This window comes from Crinia signifera, chromosome 4 (assembly GCF_055691185.1).
Source record: "Crinia signifera chromosome 4, ASM5569118v1, whole genome shotgun sequence".
NCBI lineage: Eukaryota > Metazoa > Chordata > Amphibia > Anura > Myobatrachidae > Crinia > Crinia signifera.
The window spans coordinates 208,060,249-208,078,907 of NC_139220.1; the positions used below are offsets into that span (position 1 = coordinate 208,060,249).

The window sequence follows — 18,659 nt, forward strand, 5'->3', positions numbered from 1 at the left end:
TGCACTATACAAGTAACTATATACATTCCACTGAAGAAAAATCCCCCCAAAATACAAGTAATTAAAGGTTTATATGTCTAAATTACCACCAATGACCATAAACAGCAAATGCATAACAAATGTTCAGTGCTTCGTTTGACAGATTTTTAACACTTCATTAACTATTCTATGATTTGTAGGAAGTGTGCAGCATTTATGATATATTATATAAAGGCACACTGGTGGTGCCGACTGGGTTCTTCTCTACCCATGTGACCTGGGCCTGGCAGTGAGGGTGTGGCTCTACTTTTGAGTCATACAGGCTCCCAACCTGTGATATGGTAGTGTTGGTTGCTCTTTAACCCCCTGAATGCCAAGTGATTAAAAATAAAGATTTTAAAAGATGTGTGCTTCAAAATTAGTATTTGGGCATTTATCATTTTGCATATAGTTTTAAATATGTGAAACAACTATTTACATATATTTATGCTTGCTTACCACCTTTTATTTTTCCCCTTCTGGAAAATTCCTGAGAGTAGAGGTCCATGTAGGGTGCAGAGGGCTTGGCCTGGGATATATATATATAATCGTATTCCCGACATCTGACGCCACATTGTGCTGCGGGAAAGTGGCCGGTCAGGAAGGCTTGCCATCTTTGCCAAAATTTGGGATACTCCCAAAAATTGCAAGTATAGATTCATTTGAATTTATAAAACATGGATTTAGGTTTAATAGGATATTCTAAGAAGCGGTACGATTAGATGATAGGATATTCTAAGAAGTAGTACAATTAGACCAGGGCTGGGCAATAAGCGGCCCTCCAGCTGTTGTTGAACTATATATCCCAGCATGCCTTGCCTTAGTTTTGCTATTTGGCAATGCTGAAACTGATGCAAGGCATGTTCGGATGTGTAGTTCATCAACAGCTGGAGGGCTGCTTATTGCCCACCCCTGGATTAGATGATAGAATATTCTAAGAAGCAGTACGATTAGATGATAGGATATTCTAAGAAGCAGTACGACTAGACAATAGAATATTCCAAGTAGCAGTATGACTAGACAATAGGGTATTCTAAGAAGCAGTACGATAATGATAGGATATTCTAAGAAACAGTACGATTAATGATAGGATATTCTAAGAAGCAGTACGATTAGACGATAGGATATTCTAAGAAGCAGTACAATTAGACGATAGGATATTCTAGAAGCAGTACAATTAGACAATAGGATATTCTAAGAAGTAGTACAGGTCGAGTATCCCGTATCCGAATATCCGTTATCCGAATTATTCCGAAAACCAGACATTCCAGAAAGTGAATTTTTTTTTGCTAAAAACTCACTGGGGACATTTGTAACAGCATCACTGGGGACATGCTATGTAACTGGCACTATATATGTGCAAGACAATGATTGCTTGGCATTCAAATTCAGTGCTGAGATGGTACACACATTTTGTTTCACGTTTTGAAACCTTGTTTTTTGAACAAATAAAATATATTTGTGTGTATTTTATGTGGTAATAAAATATATTTGTGTGTATATTATGTGTTTATACAGCATAAATGCAAGATACTTCAAAATACATCATTGAAATATTAAAATATTCCGAAATACGGAATAATCCATTATCCAAAATTCTCCTGGTCCCGAGCATTTTGGATAAGGGATACTCAACCTGTACGATTAGATGATAGGATATTCTAAAAGCAGTACAATTAGACAATAGGATATTCTAAGAAGCAGTACGATTAGACGATAGGATATTCTAGAAGCAGTACGATTAGATGATAGGATATTCTAAGAAGCATGATAAAGCTGATGTTAGACAAGCATTTCCTAGGGCTGCGTTTATCCAGCATTCTGAGTACTTGAAGGGACAGGAACACAACACATCTCACCAAGTACAGTGTGTCAGTACTCCGGATGTACTGTACAATATTGAAGGTTTCTAAGCCTTCTGACATCAATCTGAGAACAAGATGAACTTTCAGCTGTTTGGTTGCCTTAAAGCTGAAGTAAACTTTGTTCATAACTTATATGTTTCCCTCTAACATTGAATTACTGTGAATGAATAGTAAATATAAGTACTGTACCAGCTATCGAAGACAAATTAAGTATCTGCATGCATGGCAGGGCCGTATTATCCATAAGGTTTTACTAGGTTAAAACCTAGGGTCCATCAATTATTATTTTGCTGAGGGCTATGTTACCTAGGGCTCCCAAGAGTAGAGGCACTTTGCACTGTGCCATAGCAAGGCACACTGATAGCTGAGGTTTGTTTTCAGACAATAGAGGGGGGGCAGTGAGACTGCGGACTAAGGGCCTGATTCAGCATGGCTTGCTGGGCATTCCGCTGCTCTGGGACGGCTTCCGACCCCGTTCACCCTCCTCCCTCCCCTACTCGTGCGAATGCCTCAGTGAGTGTGATACTCGATGAAGGCGTTCGCACAGGGGGTCTGCACATGTGCAATGCGCAGACCTCCCACCATCGGAACGGTTACGAATTCAACCCGATCCGATCACTGTAGAATTACCCCCTAATAGTGCACCAGCACCATTTCAAAAGAGAAAAGGAAATGAAGAAAGATTCCTCTGTGATAAAAATAGGCAAAGCCTGCTCAGCATGATCACTCAGCACACACCATCTATGTGTGATGGCCAGTGTCATGAAGGAGCATAAAGAGCTCACCAGGATTATGAAGCGGTAGGAACCCACCTTTTTAAGTGCATACCTCCCAATATAACCCTCTCCATGAGGGATAAAATGCTGTGCTGCTGGACTTCCATTTTATACCCCTTTTACACCAAAATCCTGTATTTGACCCGGTATATGGAACACGGGCTCTTATTCTGATTGAGTCGGATGGCTCCGAATGCGGACGGATGGCCGATGGTTGGTGTTTGCGCATGTGCAGAGGCGTATCTGCGCATGTGCGAATGCCGCGCACGTCCAAATATGGCTTGAATTCTGTACAGAAAATGATTGGTTGGAACAATCCGAACAGGGGGTGGAGGGGCGTGAAGGGCTGATTGGGCTCATTACCATATGCGTACGCCCCGCGTTTCATGGGCGTTCCCATGTGACGCACGTGTGGGGGGTGGACATATGACATCGCTGGATGCCAGCTGCCCGCCCATATCCTAGCTTTTGCACGGAGAAATGCCCGAGTGGTCTGGAGCACTCGGTGCTGCCTGACCTCTCGGTCCAGCATTCAATGGTCGGCGACCATTGAATGATGGGGGAGGTTCCCACAGATGGAGGAGGTGTTCACATGAAAAATCCACTCGCGGTCCGTTCAGTCGGTATCTTACCGCATTCGGACAGTGTTAGCGATTCGTACGGAAGGCGGGGCTAAGAACACTCGGTTCCTGTCCGAAAATATGCATCCAACCGGTTCAACTAGAATAAGAGCCACGGTTCTAATCCGGATCGGATCCAGGACTCACCTTGTTTACAAGGTGGTGATGACCCGGAATATTCCCAGGCCAGCCCAGTTTACACTGCACATGGGTGCATGGGGTGGCGTTTGGAGAAGACATAATCACCAAGTGCTAGGGACGCAGACAGATGCGCCAGAACCACCGATCGCCACACTGGGGGCAAGCCCAGCACCAAGGAAAGCTGTTGGGCTGCCCCAGCCTCCGTGCACCCCTAGCCCCCATCAAGGTGAATAGATGCCGCACACAGGCATCCATTTACCTCCTCCCTGGCTCCAGCGGAAGCTGTATGCACAACCCGCCCAGCCTCTATACTGACCGCAGGACGCTGTGGTCGAGAGGTTGGGCTCCCCCATTGGTGTAAACGGGCCCCTGGGTTGGATGACATGGGATAACCGTTTACCCGGGTTTTTGCAGTGGTGTAAAAGGGGTATTAATTAATGACTGCCATCACCTGTGGTGAAACACCTTTCTTATCAATTAAACTGTTTAAAGCAGGTGATAGCAATCATAAATTAAGAGGGAAGCCTAGGGACAGAGCATTGAATAGGCCATGTTGGGAGGTATGCAAGTACACATTTTGAAACCTGATCCCTAGAGGAGGAGATGGGCTCACAGTCGGTGTTGCCCACCAGGGGTTCCCCTGAAGGCCAGTCCAACCCTGGCAGTGGCATTTTCTGGATCCACTGTATTCGGGCCATTAAAAACATGACTTTTTTATTGCAATTGAGTGGAAAATTAATGATATCCCAAGACTAAAATACTGTCATTTATGTTTGATTTATACACAAAAATGACTTCATTAAAATGCTTCCCTCTCATTATTACAGGACAGCACCATGACCTACAGGGGACGATGGACTTCAGCCTACACGTGACATTTGTCTCCTCTGAGAGCTCTGGCCTCCTATTTTTTGCAACTGGAAACACGCAGTATCTGCTTCTGGAACTGGTCAATGGGACTATAAGGGTGAGACTCAGCATTCTGCACTAGGGGATCATATTGGATGTGTACAGGCCATAATATGTCCACCTTCAATACATTTTAACTCATTTTATTTATTAAATGGTCAACAAATGATGGATTCCTCTTTTTCATGGCAACCTTTACATATCAATCAGAATTATTTATTGTTATTGCACATGGAAATGTCACAGTTCAGCTCTACACTATACAAGTCTGGGTCCATGTATGTGGATACGAGCAGTTTGTTCTGCTTTGTTACCTGCTGAGTAGCAGGGGTCTCCTCTGCCTATGGAGTGGATGAACATTTGCATTGATCAATCTGCCCCTGGGATCTGCCCCTGGCTGATGGGCCCATGACACTACCTATGCAGCTTCCGATACTGCTTCATATTTTTTCAAATATATTTTTTAGGTAGCATCACGCCTCCAGAATTTGCCATGCTCCCTACTTTACCCAAGCCCAGCTTCACGCTCTGCGGCCCTGCATGTGTGTCCACATGTATTCATTTCTGAGGAGGTCATGTGCAGTGGGCCACCTCTTCTGTGTAGTGTCCCCCATGCGTCATACCTTGTGCTGGCAAGTGGGACCCACCTGCACTTCCCAGTGCCATCTTCCAAGTGGATGATAGTGCATAGGTACAGGAAAGAAAAGTCTTTGGCACGGTGACAGAATATTTGCCTTCACTGTGCAGTGCCAGCTCCCCAAAAATGATATATATATGAGCACACATGTGTACACTTAGATAGCAATTCAGCGCAGGGATGCCTGGACCTTTTTCTGGGGTGCAGCGCACCTACTTTTGCAGCCAGGCTGCTCAGGTAGGGATCGAGCCTAATCACTGCGATTCCACCTTTGCAATCACACTTAAGGTGCCCATACACTAGTAAGATTTATCTTCTGGTCTGGCTGGTTGGAACAAAAACATGGTTATGGATGAGTGACAGTTTGTCAGTTTTGCAGCATTTCCAAGCAAATGGTCAACTGTCATTTGCTCTCATCCATAACCATGTTTTTATTCCAACCAGACAGATCTGCAGATAAATCTGCGTGTGTATGGCCACCTTTAGACTGCGATCACAATTAGATTGCATCCCTGGATGGCCCTTTACATGCTGGGTGGCCCTTTACATGCTGGGCGGCCCTTTACATGCTGGGCGGCCCTTTACATGCTGGGTGGGCTTGCCCAGTGCTGAGCGTTCCAGAACTTACAAACGATAACTGTAGCCAGTTCTGCTATTTAGCAGTATCTGCTACTGAACCTGAATGAGGGCCTATATTCGCTTATGTATAACAAGTCACAGATTACCCTTTGATATCATGTTTAGATATCTCCAAGGTATATGCACGTATTTCACAGAAATCATAAACTCGGTTGGGTTTCCCCAACCATGATTATTATCACAGTAATGGTATAATGGGTTGTCAATACCTAGTTTGTCAGTCACTAGGTCAACCACTAATGGTCAACAGTGACTAGTTTAACACCTGAAAATGTTCAGCATACCATAGGTGGACATATGTTTAAGATCGACATGGACACGGTTGGCACTGAAAAGGCTGACACAAGTTTTTAAAAATGTTGGTGTATATGTCGACATGGACAACGTATAAATGTACCATGACCCCACATTGCTCACTGCGTTTGCCATACGTCGGGCACAGTACATCTCTGCGAATGGCACACTATTACTGTATATTCTCACTCTATGCCCACTTGGATAGTAAACTCATGTCGACCTTTTGACTGTCTTCCGTGTCCATGTCGACCTCAAGCTTGTGTCAATCTTCTGTCAATGCTGACCTATGGTATGTCGACCATTTCCAGGTGTCAACCTAGTCACTTTCAACCATTAGTGTTTGACAGTGACTGTCGACCTAGGCATTGTCAGCTGTATCCCCACTTTAGCATATTAGGAGACCTTTGGGAAATTAACTTTATGGCAGGTGTATGGGACTAAAAAGTGGAATTAATAGAGATCACAGAACAGACTGGCAGGCAGAGTGACAGGTAGTAAAACCGAGAGTATTATTTATAAATATAGGCACATTTTCCACAAGCCTATGAGGATCACAGAAAAATGACATACGGCAGTGATTCTCAGACCTGACTCTTTATCACGCAGTACAGATGTGTGCAATACTGACACAGAAAATGCAGCAGATATAGGATTTACATGCTGTACCTGTGACGGGGACATACTGTAGCAACAGAACCTTATAAATAGAACAATAACTCTTTTTAGAAATACTTATAGAAAGTCACAGTAATGCACATTTCCAGAATCAAGTGCAAAAAAAGATTTAACAGTTCTATTAGCAAAGATATGCATGTATAGTGGCACACACACTCATACACGTACAAACACAAACTTCCGCTGTACAGCAGTTTGTGTTTATAATCCTAATCAAGACCAGATGTGGTGCTGCGGGATTTAGAAATTATCCTTAACTACCCCCATCTGTCCATGTGCACACATTGCTCTCCATATAACCTCACAAAACTCGGAGTCCAGATACAAATCCCGATTCTTTGTGGCCATATGGTACATTTGCAGGCAGACTTCTCTGCCTCACTTAGCGATAGTGTTGTGCACACCAACCCATTTTCATATACACACATGCATCAGTTGCACACTGCCTATTTATTTAATTTTTAATCTAATTGCATACCTCCCAACATGACCCATTCCAGGAGGGACAAAATGCTCTGCTCCTGGACTTCCCTCTAAATGTATGATTGCCATCACCTGTTTTGAACAGGTTAACTGATAAAATGGTATTTGAACACAGGTGAGGGACATCATAAATTATGAGGGAAGTCCATGAATAGAGCATTCTGTCCCTCCTGGAGAGGGTCATGTTGAGAGGTATGTAACTGTGATGTATGCATTCACCATACTTTATATCAGGGGTAGTCAACTCCAGTCCTCAAGAGCTACCAACAGTTAACGTTTTTGAAGTAATTAGTTCCACCGGTAGATCTTTTTAAATCTGTTAGTGAATAATGAATACACCTGCCCATCAGCTAGGTCAGGGATGGGGAACCTTAGGCCCTCCAGCTGTTGTCAAACTACACATCCCAGCATGCCCTGCTAAAGTTTTGCTATTTAGGCATGCTAAAACTGTTGCAGGGCATGCTGGGATGTGTAGGTCAACAACAGCTGGAGGGCCAAAGGTTCCCCATGAGCTAGGTGATCTGGAAAACATGGTCTGTTGGTAGCTCTCAAGGACTGGAGTTGGCCACCTCTGCTTTATATAAACATGTAATTAAAGAAAGAGACATATAGTATAGATATAGGTGAAGCATGCTGTATATGAATAAAATACAGTACAGTACTTAATGCATTGCAACATGTCTTTTTTTCTCCTATAGGCCCGGCTGGAAAGAGGTTCAGGAGAATCCATTCTAAACTCCCCAGCATCAATGTTTTTGAAAAACAGTGAGACCCACAGTCTAGATTTGATGGTTACAAAATCCCTGATGTCTTTAACACTGAACAACTTAACCAGTATCATGGACCTCCCATGGCCCCCACAGAAGCTGGACATACAAAATTCCATATTTCTTGGTGGAAATGGTGGAAATAGTATTCCATACCATTTGCAGGGTATTCCTAATTTTCATGGATGCATCTTGGAGGCCAAATTTGATAATATGGACCTACTGTCTGGCAATCTCCCTCAAGTGGAGTTTCATGGAAATTGGGAAAATTGTCATTTAGAAAATCTGTCTAACTCTGCTTTATCTTTTGGATTCCTCGGACCACGTTCATATCTCAAGTTTACAAATTGGGATACCAGAACACATGGATCTATTCAATTAACCCTGGAGACCTCCAGACCAGGTCGTGCTCCACTTATTTACCAATCTGGACCACACAGAAGCTATTTATATGTTGAGATTTCTGGAGGTCACCTGCAGGGAACACTAGATACAGGAGTATCTGCTGTCAAAATTCAAAATCTAGTGTACATAAGTGACAGTCAGCCACACACTGTCCATATTTCTGTGGATAACACTAACATGCAGCTTATTGTGGATGAAACTTCCTCCAAAGTCTCTCTTGATAACCTGAGGCAAAAATTTGATTTTCATGGTGATCTATACATTGGAGGGGTTGATCAAATCACATTAGCAAATATGAAGGAAGGTCCACTTGGTAATATGTTCATAGATGACATGGAATATAAATCTTTCTCTGGCTGCATAACAGACTTGAAGATAAACAAGAAGAAGATGGGAATATGGGATGCTTTGGTTATTCAAGATGTTACAGATGGTTGTCATGAGTTTGATGACTATGTTGAATATGAAGAGGAGACAACCTCTGTTCCTCCCATCACTACTACAAGGCCCACCATTTTTAGGAGTCTTTCAGACACATGTAAGATGGAACCCCCTTTTCTGAACCCCATGCCCTTACCAGTGACAAAAGGGGGATTTTCTGTGTTAGAGTTGAAATATGTTCATCCCACAATTGATTTGGCAAAAGCTGGAATACGTAAATCTCAGGTTGTTTTCACAGTGGTTGGTGACACGCAGCATGGACAACTGGAACTTAACATCCCAGGCGCTGAAACCAGACAGAAATTCACATTGTTAGATGTCAGCAATCACAGAGTGCGTTATGTCCATGATGGTTCAGAGTCGCATGAAGACCAACTGATATTGGAAGTGTCACTGGCCAGCAGCATAAATGTTCCTGAATGTCTGAAAAAGGCTCATCAATACAATCTTACAATAAATATTTCCTCTTCAACAGCTGTACCTGTTATAGAGTTTCCTAAAGGGAATGCATTAGGAATTTTATCACATGGATGGTTGATTTTCACAGTGGATATTATCAAGATAACAGATGCAGATACACCCTGTGACCTTCTCACCATTTATGTCACTGGAAATTCCAAAGAAGGACATGTACAATTTCAACACAAGCCCGGAGAAGCAATTAGTGAATTCTCCTGCAGGGATTTAGAGAAAGGGGATGTGGCATTTATTCATAAATCTGGACAACAAGCACAGATCACACTTCAAGCCAGCGATGGAACATCCAGAAGCTCCGCAGAACATGTCATCTTTATAGTCCTGGAGCCTCAAATGAACATAACGCAGAAAGCTTTAATTGTATCTCAGGGAACATCTGCATTAATCAGTCCTTTGAATCTACCGGCAGTGACCAATACAGATAAACTGGGAATAGAAGTCATATATCAATTAGTTGAGCTCCCCAGACTAGGTGTGATACAGAGATTGGTGTCTGAAGACAATTGGAAAGTGACTGAAGCATTCAGACAAAGTGATTTGGAAAGAGCTGGTGTAAGGTATCTCAGTACAGTTGCAGAACTTAAAGAGGAAGAGGCTACTGAGGATCTGAAAATCCTTCTAAAACTTGAAACTCAGGTACTGAGTAATAACACATTTCGAGTCAAAGTGAAGAGGTCAAGTGTACAGATGATGAGGATCATTCCATTGAAATTGGGAAGGAAACGTAAAGTGAACCTTACAGAGAAGCAGTTACAGGTAGACACAGACATTGAGGGCCAAGAGCTGGCAAAATACACATACTTGATTACTCAACCTCCCAGAAAGGGAAATCTGTTATTCAATGGACAGAGGCTAATGGAAGGCTCCCGTTTTAGCCAAGAAGACCTAGGGAAGGAGCGGATCAGTTATGCAGCTACAGTTCAAAACACAAAAGACATGGAAGACCAGTTTCAGTTCCAAGTGTTATACAGCAGTAAGAATTCACCAGTCTACACATACAAAATTCTGATTGGTGCAGATCCAGATGCCCCACAACTTATTAATCAACTATTGCATGTACTAGAGGGTGGGGAAGAGCTAATAACTCCAGACCATCTTTTTATAAAAAGTGGTAGAAGTGCTAATTTTATTTATGAAATCATAGATGGTCCTCAACATGGGATGTTAATTCGTAAAGGAAATACACAGTTGGGGGATCCTATAGAAGAAGGGATAACAGAATTCACTAATGAGGATATTTTTGATGGTCTACTCTATTACCAGCATGATGGCTCAGAAACCACAGAAGATGATATACCATTTGTAGCCTCTAGGCAGCAGGAAGGCAGTGCCTCAGATGTCAGTGGGGAAGGAGAGGATGATGAACAGGAAGTGGTTAGAGGTGTTTTCCGTGTCTCTATTCAGCCAGTTAATGATAATCCCCCATTGCAAACAGTGCACAAAGTGTTCACTGTGGTTCGTGATGGACAGAAGTTGCTAACTACCAATGATATTGCATTCTTAGACCCAGACTCAGGATCAACAGACTCACAAATAGTTCTAGTTAGATATGGGGTGACATTTGGAAAAATCGTATTTTTGGATGACCCCTCACTCGTAGTTGTGAGATTCACACAAGAGGATATCAGAAGACACAGAATTCTGTTTATCCATAGTGGTCCTGACCTGGGTTATATTCAGTTGCGGGTGTCTGATGGGCTTCATCATCTTACCACTATTTTAGAGGTACAAGCATCTGATCCTTTCATCCACATTGCTAATATTACCACACTGAACGTGTTATCAGGAGGGAAAGGAATCCTGACAGCCACGAGTCTCAAACTGGAAACCAACTTGGATTTACGCATGGACGATGAGGTTAAGTACTACATCAGTACTAAACCAAGGTGGGGAGACATTTTGAAAGATGGAAACCCCACAGATTCATTTTCACAACAAGATTTAGCAGATGGATTAATAGTTTATCAGCACCATGGTGAAGAAACTAACAGGGATCATTTCAGGATTTCAGTTGAAGCAAACCAGGTAGTTGCAGTTGGTGACATCAAGGTACAGATAATCTCTGATTTTCCACCTGTGACTCTGAACGTGATCCATAATGAGAAAGTCTACGTCTTTCAAGGAGAGGCAGCAGAGATCAAGAAGGACTATCTCATGGTGAGTAGACATTATGGGGGAAATTTACTAAAGGAAATTTGTAAAAAATAGGTGTATTTGTATCCAGAAATACACTTATTTTTAACAGTTACTATCCCGAAAATACGGCAATTCGTTTTCATATTGATAGCACATCAATACGAATACGAATTGCCGTATTTTCGGGATAGTAAATGTCAAAAATAAGTGTATTTCTGGATACAAATACACCTATTTTTTTTAAAAATGGAAAACAGTGTTTTTATAATGAGACTATATGTGTGTGTGTGTGTGTGTGTATGTGTGTGGTCATTAAAGAAACATTTATTTATCACAACAGCATAAGTAAATCCATTAATATGGACTATGTGCAGTGCAATGGAATGTTGTAATGTCCAAGAAATGTACTACATGCACTCTGGGATTGGCGAATGCAGTGGACCATTGAGATATATTTTATATATATATATATATATATATATAGATATAGATATAGATACAGAAGTACCAACACACTCGCCATTCCTAGGAATGGGGTGCAAACAGCACCCACATCCCAGGGTGGGGTGCGGTGGCCTGTGACCACACACTCTAGTAAATATAAACACAGGGGGCCCAGCACTCACTACAACAAACTAACTCACCTTAACATTCAAATAATCAATAAATAAATAATGGGGTTTTAGTTCATGAATTGATCAATGCATTTAAGCTTGCAGCCCATGCAGAAGTTCCCGGACCGTCCGTTCTGTACTATGAGATGCGCGTTCCCGCGCATCTCATCGTACGGTACAAAAAGTATGTGTTGCACATACTTTTTGTACTAGGTACACATCGGATCGGATCGCAGTGCATGCACACTGCATGCACTAGGGATGCGATCCGATGTGTGCTAATTAAGTCCCAAACGGATCCGTTAAACGGACCGTGTATGGGCCCCTTTAGACGGGCAGCCCACTGGGGGTCAAAAACCACTCCCAGCAGACAGTCCGTCAAAACTCCCCCTCTAAAAAAACAGTCGGAGTCCTGGCTCAGCAAAACATTGACTGGATCCTGGAAACAATTCTAATACTATGTGGCAAAGAGCATCATAGCCACAAACCGAGTAGGCATCTATTTAGAAAAAAACAAGAAATAATTATACAGCCTCTAATAGGGAGATTGATTCAGAAAGACGATTCGGCAGAACAGTATCACTATAGAAAAATATTCGGTACTTTTTTCCTAGCACGGCCACAATCGCGGGCATCGCGGGTAATTTTTAATGGTCTGCGATGCGACCGACACGATGCCCGCGATTTCCCATTGAAATGCATTGAAAAAGTCAAAATCGCGTCGGTCGCATCGTATGCGGCCAAAATAAGCATAAGATGGTACCGACGCGATGCCCGCCATTTCCCATAGGAAACAATGTAAAATGCCTCAATTTACCCAAATCAGCAATGTTAAATGGGCCAGAGACTCCAAAAACCCCCCCTGACCAGTGAAATGGCCCCCCAAAAATAGTTAACACCACCCCACGATCAACGTGAACCTGAAGCGTGGCGAGCGCAGCGAGCCCGCGAGGGGCGGCGGTACGCGTCCTCCGACCTTTTCATACCCCCACTATCCACGTCGGCGTGGAGTTGAGAATAGATTAGTGTGGCGAGCGTAGCAAGCCACCGAGCCCGAAGCGTGGCGAGCGCAGCGAGCCCCGCAAGGGGACGCGGATACCTGTGAAGCCCGCGAAGGGACGCGTTTACCTGTGAAGGTATCCGCGTCCCCTCGCGGGGCACGCTGCGCTCGCCACGCTTCGGGCTCGGTGGCTCGCTGCGCCAATATTATAGTCTTTAGTCTGTTGTCAAAATAAATTTGACATTCGTTATTTTGAAACGCCAGCACTTGTGTCCGTGTCGTTATTTTAGATAAGTTGCAGTAAGTTAAGTGTTAAGGTTGTTTTAAGCATGAGAGTACCAATGGTGAATTTATGGCAACCTTTGCCTGTTTAAAGAGCAGAGTAGTTGATGCTGCACAGCTGGAAATACTGGGGGTGTAACAATTTCTGGGATGGTTCTTGGCTCCACTGAGGGAGGAGCGGGGGTGTTTGTGGTATTCTGGTTATGGTAAGTAGTTGTCTACTTGATGGAGGTTTTGGGGTATCTGTTTAGTCTCAGTGGGGGAAGTGGGGTATTATGTGAAATGTGGAGGTTTGTGGTTTGTCACAGCAGCTTAAACGTCTGGGGGCCACTAGATTGGCAGGCATATTGAAACCAACAGCTTCCACACAGTTGTAGTGATGTATTAATCCCACCTATTTTGGTGTTGGTTCCGCCTACATTTGATTTGTTGCCACCCACTTTAGATCACTTTTTCAGGGCCACTTTTAGTTTCCTACCTGTTTTAGACTATTTTTTTTGAAGAGAAAAAGTATATTGTAACGAGTGGAATGTGTCATGTAGAACAGCATTATTGTACATAAACACTAATGTATTGTAGCTATCTAAATTTATAAACCCACTTGATCTTTTATTTCCAGGTATCTGCAGAGGGCTTGTTCCCTCACAAAATTGCATACAGTCTGACAGACCCTCCTTCTTTCGGTTACTTGGTCTCTATCAGTGGAGAACTATCTTCTGATGGGTCACCAAGTTTGGACTCTGTACATACTTTCACCCAGGAGGATATTAACAAGGGAAAGATCTTGTACCTACATTCAGCTTCAGAAATGCTCCCTGACCGAATGACACTTGAGGTGTCTGCAGAAGGGACAACTCAGGAGATAGTGGTCCCCCTGGAAATTCTATCTGTTCATATCCCACTGGAAGCCAATGAACTGAACGTGGAGGAGGGTGGGACAGCTGTCCTATCCAGCAGCATACTCAATGTTCCCAGTGACTACTACCTGGGTCTGCATTTAGAACTTTCAGTACTGGAAGCTCCAAACAGTGGTCGCATAATTGATGGTGAAAAAAGGAATCTGAAGAGCTTCAGCTGGAATGAGGTGAGGTTTTATATCAACCCCTGTTCTGAATATGTATTAGAATATGTGCAGTTAAAGTGCAGAAAATACGCCCCCCCTCCCCCCCCCCCAGAGCCGCATTAAGCCTTCGGGGGCCCCGGAGTCACTTTAGACAGGGGGACCCCCTCCCACTTCTCAATACTGGCCGCAAACTGCACGGGAGAATATTACACTGTCAAGACACAGAGTAATGTCAGTATAAACTTGGTCAATGGGTAACTGCGAGGGGGGGGGGGGGGATTAATATAAACGTAAATATATATATAAAATACAACAAGAAAAGCCTGTGTTTGTCCCTCTGTATCTTACTCTGTAGGAGCCCTGACAGGCTCATTGCTGCCTCTAATTAAAAACCCTCCCATGATGAGGCCACTCCTGCTGATGTCCTCCGTGGGCCTGAGAAGCACATGATGAGCTCCACCAAGCAGAGCTCAGCACAAGCCTCTCAGTCTCTGACCTGTTGTGCAAAGTCCCATAAGGTGGCCATACATCAGAAATATATTGTACCCAATCATACAATCTCAATTGATTGTAAGATGGATTGTATGCAGATTGTGTGCACATTGTGTGTCCAAAAACCACTAAGGACTGCTGGGGAATTGAAGGGAAATTGGACACAATCATGAGCACAATTGATCTTAATATCGATCTTTCTGATGTATGGCCAGCATTAGGAGTATATTCTGATTCACTTGGAAAGGCACAATTACTCTCTAATGGACAAAACCATATGCACTGCAGGTGGGGCTGATGTAACATGTGCAGAGTTAGAGAAAATGCTCTGTTCTTGGTCTTCCCTGGTAATGTATGATTACATCACCTGTGGTGAAACACCTTTCTTATCAATTTCTTAGCTCCCCACAGGTGATGGCAATCATACATTACCAGGGAAGCCCAGGAACAGAGCATTTTCTCCCTGAAGGAGAGGGTCAGGTAGCAAGTATGGACTGTTCACACTTCGCTAAGAAGGGGCCAACTGAATAATTGTAGAAGGAATATGCTGGTGGGTTTTGTGTGTATCTGAGATTTCAGTTTCAACACACCCCACCCCACCCAAATTTAACTCTCTCTGCACATGTTACATCTGCCCCACCTGCAGTGCACGTGGTTTTGCCCATTTTCCAAACTAATTTGTACTGCAATTAGATCTGAATAAGGGCCATTGTGATTTCCCCCCAGGTGATGGCTATGCACGGTCCCACACATCGCCATTGTGTTACTAGATTGTGTAATGGGCCCCATACATCAGCAATTAATTGTGACAATCCTCCGTTTTGGAGATGATTGTCACAAATAATCTTTAATGTGTGGGCTCCACCTTTTGGCAATCCCAATCAAAAATTTATAGGGATCGCCAATCGATTGCTGAATCAGATTTCTAAACATGTTTAAAAATCTGGTTTTATTGGAGTTTCATTTTTGTATGTGTGGGCATTCTAACAGGAAAATCTGCAGATCACTGAAACAAATCTGTAATGTGTGGGCAAGTCAAATAGAGTGAAGAAACCATTTATCTGGGGGGGGGATCACTGGATCTGAGAAGCTATTCATTGTTATTGCTGATGTATGGGGGCCATTAGATTGTGTTACTAGATTTTGACTGGTGCATACTGCATAGCATGTGTGCTAGTCATGTGTGCTGTGTGATCTGTCTTAAGTACTTCGCACAGCATGGGGCCCCCATGTGTATGGGGCTTAAGTTACATTGTACACACACTGACATACCAGCTAAACCAATTGCATTCTCCCTGTAGAAACATTTTTATAGACATAGATGGATAAACAGACAGACAGATGTACACTGGCACATAACTATACACATTTCTTTCTAGCTGGATCAGGGACGAATATTTTATGAGCATGATGGCAGTGAGACCAGAAATGACAGTTTTACCATTATGGCCAATGCTTCAGATGCAAACCACCAGAGCCAACCAGTAACAGTCAGCGTTATGGTACAGCCAGTAAATGACGAGAAGCCAATCACTGTCATCAACAATGGGCTGCAGGTAAGTTCAGGCAAACTGTAGAATGAATGTTTAAACCCAGTATGATCATCATTTGGAACTAACCTATTCACTCCAGGAATCTTGTCATCAGTAATTTATACAAACAAATATGCCTCAATTTTAGTTTTACACCTCATAGCTACTTTATGTAATGGACAAAATGTATATAATAATAATAATTATTATTATTATTTTATGTATATAGTGCTTTTTTTCCAACAGAACCCAAGGCACTTTATATACACCAAAAACAATGCACACATAACACCTTGAGTGCACAGTAAGCATAAAGCAGGATTGTTATAGGCATTTTGGCTAATAACTTCCACAGGTTGTGTATTCCACCATCACAAGGTATCGGGTGAGGCAGCCATCTTGGGTGCACTGGAGAGGTTTACCCAGAGTATAAAAGGCTACCCCTAGAAGAGAAATCACAAAATATTATGATGTATTGTCCTAAAGCATAGAGTAGGGTGCCAACAAAACCGTCAGGTCCATTTACTAGATGAGGCGGCTATGTTGGGCGCACAACAAAGATTACACTGTGGGAGGTGACCCATACAAGGCCCCAATGCATATATAGGAATACTGACACTTGTGTAGTAGTATGATATATTCTACATGGAAAATCCACATGAGGGGGGCAGTCCTGATGTTCTCAGCCAACGGGGTAGTAGATCTGGTCATGGTGTTCTCATGGCAAAGGTAAGTAGAGGCCTCAGAATTGTTTTTGTGGTAATGTTGTTTTTTTGCTTTTTTGCTTCTATTTCCTTTAGATTAATACTGATATAACACTGCTACTGGTTTTAAGCTGACACTATATAAACTAGGGAAATCATATCAATAATATATATATATAGATACTCCAATTGCCTAAATGGCTGTTGTCCTAACCTATACTGAAAAAATATGGCTACAGAAACATGTGTACGTCCTGATTACTATTTAATTGGCTCTATGCAATAGGGCTGAACAAAATACTATGCAAGTGTTGAAAATTGAATCTTGTTAATTTAGTGCTATTATTAGTAGGTCAATATTAAACTCAGTAATAAAAAAGTAGCCACCTGTAAAAAAGGTTTTCACATGCAAACATCAATTAGTATCTTGTGGCATATAAGTAGACATTCATCGGTCAAAGTTCATCAATATCAGGAACGCTTGTAGTACTTCAAACGGTGCCTTTAATTGTCCATATTACTCTGCACTGTTAAAGTGTAAATCCTTTATAAAGGAAATCCGGTCAGGTGATACTGTATCAGTCTAATTTAGAGCATCAAGACTTTAATAGGCATATGCATATAATCAGATTGTTGTGATAAACCCCTAATGTTTCCAATGGGGCCAGTAGTTTGATTTTAGGCGGTGAGTATATAGTTGTCCTGGTGTGGGACACACCTAGCGTGTGCGGCTAGATCACAGCAGTCAGCTGTCCTCTGTAGGAGGCTCCTTCTTGGTTCAGACATATGAGCTCTTCCTGTGTGCACAACCCTCAGCTCTTCAGTTGGACCTGTGGCACACAGCTGTCACACAGCCAATGTGCTGACTCTAGATACAGTAGGTATTGAACATGATGGTTAGCTCACGGCACCAGCCAGCTCCTCCTCCATATCCCAGCATGTCTATCCTGACGTAAAGGATGCAAATTTCCATGTTAGTAAACAATTGGATGAATAGAACATACTGCAAGAGTCTGCTCTGCTTGGGGCTTTATCTGTATATACAGTGCAAATTGAAATACATGATCTCCTTGAAGAAACAGTCTGCCCCATGTCTACTGAGCATTCCTCTGAACATTAGCAGGCTGCAGTTTTCTACCATTTCAGAAACTTATTAGAATCCCTCTACATGGCTGCTGTTAGTGTTTGAAAAATAGACATTATATAGCTAATAAATCTATTATATTTAATATAATACATTTTACTAAAAGTGTATACTGCAGGGAGCTGGTCTGTTTTAGCATTTTGGGGACCAGACCGTTCCAGTTTTTACCAAATCCTCTTTTCTCATCTCATTATACCTGTCAACATTTAAGTGATGAACAGAGAGACACTGGTTTAATTATAAAAAAAAAATCATGTATTAATGAGAATTGAGAAGCACGTGCAAAGCCAACTCCACCAAAACATAAATACAAATGAAGAAATATGTATGTAGTACCTACTTTTATCCACTAGATGTCTCTATTGTTCCTGATTTTAAACTAAGTATATAAATGTTTCTGCTTTATTTTATTGGACAGATGATAATTTAGTTTTACGCAAGCAAAACCACATATGATGAGAGTAAATAACGCATATATTTATAGAGAATTCCTTGTGTACACTGTATAAACAGTTGTTAATGCTGTGCATTTATGACTCCTA

At 42.3% G+C, this 18,659-nt stretch overlaps 1 protein-coding gene across 1 annotated transcript in view; it reads left to right on the forward strand.

The window, feature by feature from the left end:
- CSPG4 (chondroitin sulfate proteoglycan 4) overlaps positions 1–18,659 on the forward strand; it is a 114,336-nt gene that overhangs the window by 61,524 nt on the left and 34,153 nt on the right. Inside the window, exons 2-5 of the mRNA XM_083183621.1 lie at positions 4,248–4,387; positions 7,759–11,307; positions 13,802–14,266; positions 16,117–16,293. Of these exons, the coding sequence (XP_083039747.1) occupies positions 4,248–4,387; positions 7,759–11,307; positions 13,802–14,266; positions 16,117–16,293 (4,331 nt within the window). The remainder of the gene's footprint in view (positions 1–4,247; positions 4,388–7,758; positions 11,308–13,801; positions 14,267–16,116; positions 16,294–18,659) is intronic.